The following is a 7,386-nucleotide window of genomic DNA, read 5'->3' as shown; positions in this document are numbered from 1 at the left end:
AAAGTCTGTATCTGTTACTTTTTAACTTATATATATGTAGCTCAATAGCATGGGCCCAACAAATTGACAACTTTCTTATAAGTCTTTCTCCATGAATCACTGTAGTTGAAATAGTACTTAAGTGTCAAAAATTTATGTTGAGTGTTATTAAATAGCACCAGTATTACTTAAAGGTAAAGTGAGACATTAACAGGAATGAAGAATACAGGTTTAATTTCTAACTGTGAGAGAGAAAGAATCTCCTAGATGAAATACCAATTAGATCTGGATTATTTTTAAAGTCACAGCCAGAAAAACATAAGTCATAAAACATTTTAGGATTTTGCTTAAAAAATTTAAAAAGAAAAGCCTTGTATAAAAAGAAAAGCCTCTTTTATATTCTATTTCCAAAGAAGATATATATGCTTACATAATCAAGACAGTGCAATCTCACCAATGAAGTTCCCCAGGAAAGATACATTTATTCATTCTATATATTAGTTCAATAAGATAACAAATATAATAAAAGTGCTTGAAAGCAATCCGATTAGAGCAACATTTACATTAAGTGCAAAATATACAGTAAAATGAAACATCTTATTAAATACACCTGCAGGTTAACAATTTCTTATTTAAAGGAACAGATGTTCATGAATCTATTTTCACATTTGTTTTATTATATTAGATAGCTCCTATTACCACTGCATGCTTTTGTTACTGCAGTTTCTAGGATCTTTGTATATTTTTTCTGTAAGTATAACCATGACTTTTTCTGCAAAGGTAATTTTAAAAGTATTACTTTTCAGAGTAAAAAAAAAAAGAAATTGCATATTTTTATGAGTGGTTGTGCACAAAACTATTATAGTGTCTAAGAAATGTCCCTTGATCTTTATAAATTCATCACTATGAAATGTATATTTTTGTACTAAAGCTCAAACTGTCTGCCTTTAACATTAAGTGTTGCCAACCTACTCATAATTCTGGCTATAAAGTTTGATATGAAATCCTTGGCTACTAATTAGAAAAGGATTATTTGAAAAGATCTGCCAATAAACATTTCTAAATGTGGTTGCTCATCTTAAAAATTTTCTGGATGAGAACAATTGGGAAATGAACAGTAGTGCTTTTACATTGTAACAACACAGACGTATTACAGTATCCAAATCTCTAGATGAGGGTTCAAGTGTTCAGTCGTGGCTCAGTTGCAAGCTGACAGAAGAGAAGCTACGTCCTACACTTGTGCACAATGGGGCAATGACAACATCTGTTATGCTCTTCCATATTGTCTGCACCGAAGGCAGGACCATTAGGCAGGTCTTTACAAAAGGCATTATAATCCTGGAATGGAAGAAGAGATTTGTGTAAGGATTATTGATGTTACCAAATAAGGCCACTGACTCTTGAACATGCATGAAAAGATATAATAATGGCCTAATTTACCTAAATTTGGTCAAACATTTGAAACAAGTAAATGAACAGTGACCCACATGGTGATAAGATGCACAGAAATATGTTGCTTAAAAAAATAAACAGGCGTGTAGATGATAAACACTAGTATTCTTTCTATTGGTGGCATGCTGTCTGAATCAGTAAAACAAAAAATAAATAAACCAGTAAATGGATCAACCTGATTGCTGCCTCTAAACATTAACCTGCTTAATTCTTCCTGTTTCTCTAAGGTTCTACTACCTGGTAACCTTTCCTGTTTCCTCATTCCACTTCCCTACCCCACAGCCAGGCTGGGTTGGAGACTTCTTTTTTGTGCTTCCACAGTACTAAAATAAAATCTCTTAATTGTCAAATTTACCAAAAGGTATCATAAGTCAATTATGATATTTCTGTCTTTTCTGCTAGAATGGAAGCTCTTTAAGTGAGGACATCCTTGACCTTTATTAAAGGTTTGAGCTGAAGTGAATTTAGCATTCTGTCATGCTTAATATTACTAATTTTCCATAGTAATTACATACACTAAAAAGAGCTGTGTGGTAGAGTTAAAGAACCCTGCAAATATTTTGATAGAACCCCATCAAAACTCTTAGACAAAACAACCTATATTATCCTGAAATTTTTTCTATATGTCTTTTCTTAACTGCAAATGTGCATATTCCTCAGGCTGATTAATTTTCTATGTAATCCTCTGAATAATGCTCTCTGTTGTAGTAGTGCTATTTGAGCACAAAAGTATCTTTCAATACTTGGGAATTGCTGGGAGCTTCAATGGAATTTTTATTATTATCTGGATGGGCACAAGGAAGTAAGGTTGATTTTCTTGATTTGCTATTAAAATGTGGCTTAAATAAAGGTCTGTTGTGCTTAGCCAAAGGTGAAAGGAAGATCAGGCAAATGTCTGATTGAGATATTTTTAGAATACTGAATTATTCATATTGACTGTCTGTATACACTTATATTTATCTCATGTTTTGTTCCAAGTGCTAAAGACTTAAAGAAATTTTTAAAGAAAATTAATTACTGGGTGTTTCAAGCTAAACAGTTGAATGGAAACCTGAATGATGACAACTTTTGACTTCTTATCCCATTATATTTCTCACTTGATATGTGGCCTGAGCATATCACCACAAATTAAAGTAAGAACAGGCGCTCTTATGATTGGCTATCAAGATTAACATTTATTATATACCCTTGAAATATTTATTTGATGCTGTTATTATAATGTATATATGAGGCCATCATATATAAATAGAACAATCTGAAATCACCAGATTGAGTTCCAGGTGTTTTTGTTTTGTTATTTGTTTGTTTAAAGAATCTAAAATCAGATCTACTGTGAAGATGTGATGTGGTTTGAATATCTATTGCTGCATACTTTCATAACTTTGGTCACCAACCTCTTTATAATAAACAGCCCCTTATTCCCTGCCAAAAGAAAAAAGAAAGGGAAGTAAAATAGACAGAAGAAAGGCTTACTCAAATAGATTTGTTCTGTAAGGTCTCTGCCTCTCCTTGGTCTGGTCTTATCATGTCATGGGAATGTAATTCATTAATGATAAATCTGTTTTATCAAGTTAGTTTTATAAACTAACTTTTAACCATTTTTGTTTGAAGTTAGTTACTCTTTTGCTTGCAATCACAGCTGCCTGATGATGAATGGATGATGGTTAAATATTAATGTCCCACATGAATGTAATCTGAAAAGCGAGCTGAGGTTAAATAATACATTTTATGTGGCTGAAAAAGAAATGGTTTGACGATTCATCATTGGAAGCACCACATACAAAAAAAAAAAAAAAAAAAACCTTCCATTTTTCAAGAGAACCAGGTGAAGAGAAGGATCATTTGGTAATTGTAGCTTTACTTATAACTTTCTGTCGTTTAGTAAATGAAAACCATTTTGTTTTCAATTCCTTAGCAAGTGCTTTAGGAAAGACAAGCTCTGTTGATTATAAATATGGCACTCTATACTTCCAAATAGCTTCATAGCCAACATTTCACACTATGCTATGTGGCCACTCATTTTGTCACATTTTTTAAAGAGGTTAGATGACTGATTTCAGTTAATTAGGAATCCAAAATTTTATGTGCTGGCTGAGGCCTCCTTTTAAAAATTCATGTGCTAATATCAGACTATGAGTTAACTGTACATCTGGGCTTTGTGAATCTGCTTACGTATAAAGGCAAAGATTTTCATTCCTCTTCCAGTCTTGTGGCACTTTCAGTATATTTTAGTTGTTTTCAATCTTTAGTGATCAAATTAAATTGGTGTCTTTGTCCTTTACTTATTTGGTGAATTTTTATTTATCCTTTAAAGATTTTTTTAGGGGCACCTGGGTGGTGCAGTCTGTTGAGTGTTTGACTCTTGATTTTGGCTCAGGTCATGATCTCATGGTTTTATGAGTCCAAGCCTACTTTGGGCTCCCTGCTCACAGCGAGGAGCCTGCTTGGGATTCTCTTTCTCCTTCTCTCTCAGCCCCTCCCTTGCTCACACATACTCTCTCTCACTTTCTCTCTCTCTCTCAAAACTTAAAAAAAAACAAAAAACACTTTTTAGATCTTTCTCTCTATTCAGATTCTATTTAGATCTATCTCTATCTTTCCAGTGCCTCCCCCTTCATCAACAGATTTACCAGAGTTTTCCTCAGCATCTACTTCTATACTTAGCCAGTTGCCATACGCTATGAATAAACTGAAGGTGGATTCTACATCTGTCTTACTCATCCTGGGCCCAGTGCCCAGCACAACCTGAACATTCAGTAAATTTATTTGATTAACTAGCTAGCTAAGTTACTAAAGGAAATTGATTTACAACGTAAAATGGAATTGAGAATAATTTCTTAACGTTTAGCAATGAACACAACATGTATTAGGGTGTGGCAACACCATATAAAGTGATTAAGAAAGACACAGAGGCATTTTAAGATTATACATTTCGCCAGGACTGCCCTAAAGCACAAGCTTGACAACTGTCACAATACTCCTGGGGTGATCAGAATGTTCTTTCTCTCAGGTTAAAGTGAGTATCTTTTAATACAATAACAAAACAATTTCTTGGTAAATACAACATTTTCCTTCAAAAGTTTTTTAATGCTTAAAACATTCTCCAAAGTTTTACGATGCATTTTGAGTGTGAATAAAGTTACTCAAAACACCCTGTCAATGCCTAGTAGGTTTCTATACTTCTTTTCCCTTGAAGTTGATGCCATTCCCCATGTCTCATAGGTGAAAAAGTAATTTGGAGGCCTTCTCATTTCATTATCCTATGCAGCTTGAGTTTTCATTCATTTGTGCTGGGGGCCCCTCACAATTGCACACACATGGCATCTCCTCTAGTCTCATCCTTGCCATTTGCTAGTAGCAGGATTGGAGCAGCCCCCTCCATAGCACCGCTTAACCAGGTCTGATACCCCTGTTCAATTATACTGTCACTGGCGTTGTGCTCAGAGATCACTTTTGTTTTACCCCAAGCACAGGTGGTGACTGAATAAAAGGTGATGAAAGAAATAAGAGCCTAGCCCAGAACTACTGGCACAAGTCCTAACTCAGCCCTATAAGAGAACAGCTTGTGGCAGGAAGCATGGCCTCCAGGTCTCCACCTCTAGTCAGCTGGGCCTTATTAACATCGGAAAGAAAACTCACACCCGAGGACAGAGGAACATTGCATCTGTTTAAACTCCTAACCCAACCTGTGATTCTAAAGAAAACATACTGCCCCACCAGGTCTCCCCGTTCTTGCTGTTGCGTGGGTGAACTGATGCACCTTCTTGCGAGCTGCCCTGGGAGCAGGGGAGTGCAGGGGGCAGGTGGCAAAGAGCATTCCTACATTTCAGAAAGTTGGTCCACCCCTGTGTACCCCTTCTCACCAGATGTGCAGACAGCTGAGGGTGGCAAAGAGAATTCCTGCCGCGAAGGCCAGGGGAATAGCCAGGAACAATGTCAGGAACTTGTACATCACGTATTTGCTGATTTCAAAGAGGGCATGGCTGCAGATCCACACTTTGTCAAAGGAGTGCGTAGACACAGGCTCTGCAATTACATCCTCGAAGCCCACCTGCAGAGGCAAGACACAGGGATCCCGAACTGTCACCCAACCTGCGGCCCCCCGGGAAGGAGGGGTGCTCGTGTGGGAGAAGAGAGCTGGGATGCCCTATCTTCTCTTAGGGTGAAGTTGGGCTCACAGGAATTTGGCTAAGAATTCTGGTTACACGGGCGGCCCCGAGGCCTATGGATTCTGGGTCCCGGACCCTAGGGGCTGACCGAGTGGCGAGGGAGGAGGGTGGGGTCCGGGCTGGGGTAAAGGCGGCACCAGCGCCCCCAGGCCGTGGCGCGGCCCAGGTTACAGCCCGCCCCTGTTTTCACCTTGAGGTTCGAGTTGAGCCGGTGGGGATCCCGGCCGGAGCCGGAGTCCGCGAACTTATCCAGGTCGGCGTAGTCGACGCCGCTGTGGCGGCTGTAGGAGTCGTCGTCCATGAAGAGCTGGACGTCTGCTTTCTCGGTCTCCAGCCCCATCGCGGCGCTCGGTGCGCGGCGGGTGCAGCCGGGCCGGCGCGGCCTCCCCTTCCCGTCGCGCGCGGCCCCGCCCTGCCTCGCCTCGCCTCGCCTCGCCTCTCCCGGCGCGGCCCGGGCGGCGGCTGCTTCCAGCTGCCGGCTACCGCTCCCGGCCCGGACCCGACCCGAGCCCCGCCCTGCGGCCCGGTCTGAGGGGCGGGAACCGGACGCAGCCGGAGAGGTGGCTCCCGCCCCGCGAGTCCCGCCGCCACTTTCTGGCCAGGTCCCAGTCTGTCTCCCGGACGGGAGCCATCCCAGCAAACACATTCCGCCCCTGCACGGGCGAGCGAAGCGTGCCCCGGGGACCCGGACCCGTATTCCTGCCACAGAGGGGCCAGAGCGCCCCCCGCCCTTGTCTCATCGCTTGATGCCTAGAACTGTGATAACCTTAAGAGCTGGCTGGCAGGTTGTTCAGGGATGGTGGACCGACTGCTGGGAGACAGCTAGGTGGTTAGGAGCGCGGGTACAGGAGCACAAGATCTGGCTTCTCCTCCCTGCTCTACCATTTCCCGTGTGTGCCCGGGACTTCAGCTACCTCCTTGTAAAATGGGAGGAGTCGTTGCTGCTTCACAGTAATTGAGCATTAAATTCCCATCAAACTCTTACATGGTCTCTCACACACAGCTATGACGCACCTGATTGCCAGGCAATCCTGAAAGTGCTAGAGGACCGGCAAGCGCAGCAGCTCTTCACCTATCCCGGCGCCCACAGAATGTGTGAGCCTGCTGGAGGCAAGGTGAGGAAATGGAGTTGCTTTGGTGAGCTCACTGCTCCTAGAGGTTGCACCCTCAGAGCAGAGAGGAGGCCTCTCTTTTTTCCTTCTAAATTAAAACGCTTAATTTTCCTGTGAATCAAGCCTTGAAAAATTTCTGTTATCTCTGAGATGCAGTCATATCCACAACTATCTTGTGGGAAACATGTAGACAAACCCCTGGGTAAAGGCACACTGCAACATAAGACCCAGACTCCTGACTACACGAAGCTTTCAGAAGGGAAGGGTTAAAAGATTAAAGAGGTATAAAGAGTTAAAAGTCTGGTGGACTTAGGTACTTGCTTGGGGGAGGGAAAGCACTCAGTGAAAATATGCCAAAAGCAAAATAATGGGTCTTAGGCTTCGGGTGCCTGAGGTTTGCTCAGTGCCTAAGACATAGTAGGAACGCAGTCAAGTATTACTGAAATACAGTGCACTGGAACTTGTGGCATGTATCAAATCCTGTTCTGTGAACTGGGTTTGAAGAATTACTTCTTCTGGGGGAAAAAAGGCTTTTGAAACAATAAAAATTATACACAAAGAGCAGGATCGGAATAAGAGAAGTATTTTGGAGCCCTAACTCAGTATTTCTAAATTAAATGCTGAGTTTACTTACTGCTACTACCCTGTAAAAATGGCAGTAACACTGCGTTTCA

At 41.4% G+C, this 7,386-nt stretch overlaps 1 protein-coding gene across 1 annotated transcript; it reads right to left on the bottom strand.

Moving 5' to 3' along the window:
• Nucleotides 1–436: 436 nt before the first annotated feature.
• Nucleotides 437–6,418, bottom strand: CAV2 (caveolin 2). The gene is made up of 3 exons (XM_039222055.1): nucleotides 5,791–6,418; nucleotides 5,295–5,482; nucleotides 437–1,317 (listed from the first exon to the last, which is right to left on the bottom strand). Exons 1-3 carry the CDS (start codon nucleotides 6,244–6,246, stop codon nucleotides 1,167–1,169), a joined length of 795 nt encoding a protein of 264 aa, XP_039077986.1. The 5' UTR covers nucleotides 6,247–6,418; the 3' UTR covers nucleotides 437–1,166.
• Between the last annotated feature and the right edge of the window lie 968 nt (nucleotides 6,419–7,386).

The sequence above is a fragment of the Hyaena hyaena genome, unplaced genomic scaffold (genome assembly GCF_003009895.1).
Source record: "Hyaena hyaena isolate Hyena2069 unplaced genomic scaffold, ASM300989v1 scaffold_1044, whole genome shotgun sequence".
NCBI classification, from domain to species: domain Eukaryota; kingdom Metazoa; phylum Chordata; class Mammalia; order Carnivora; family Hyaenidae; genus Hyaena; species Hyaena hyaena.
Note: the sequence above shows the minus strand (reverse complement) of the source record. Positions and strands in the feature narration are given on the sequence as shown.

Bases quoted from the DNA above. Each gene is read 5' to 3' on its own strand.
- CAV2 (XM_039222055.1), bottom strand. From the start codon at position 6,246: ATGTGTTTGCTGGGATGGCTCCCGTCCGGGAGACAGACTGGGACCTGG. The intron at 5,483-5,790 runs GTGAAAACAGGG...TTGCCTCTGCAG, and splicing joins GGCTCAACTCGAACCTCAAG to GTGGGCTTCGAGGATGTAAT. The intron at 1,318-5,294 runs GTGAGAAGGGGT...CTTCCATTCCAG, and splicing joins CTCAGCTGTCTGCACATCTG to GATTATAATGCCTTTTGTAA.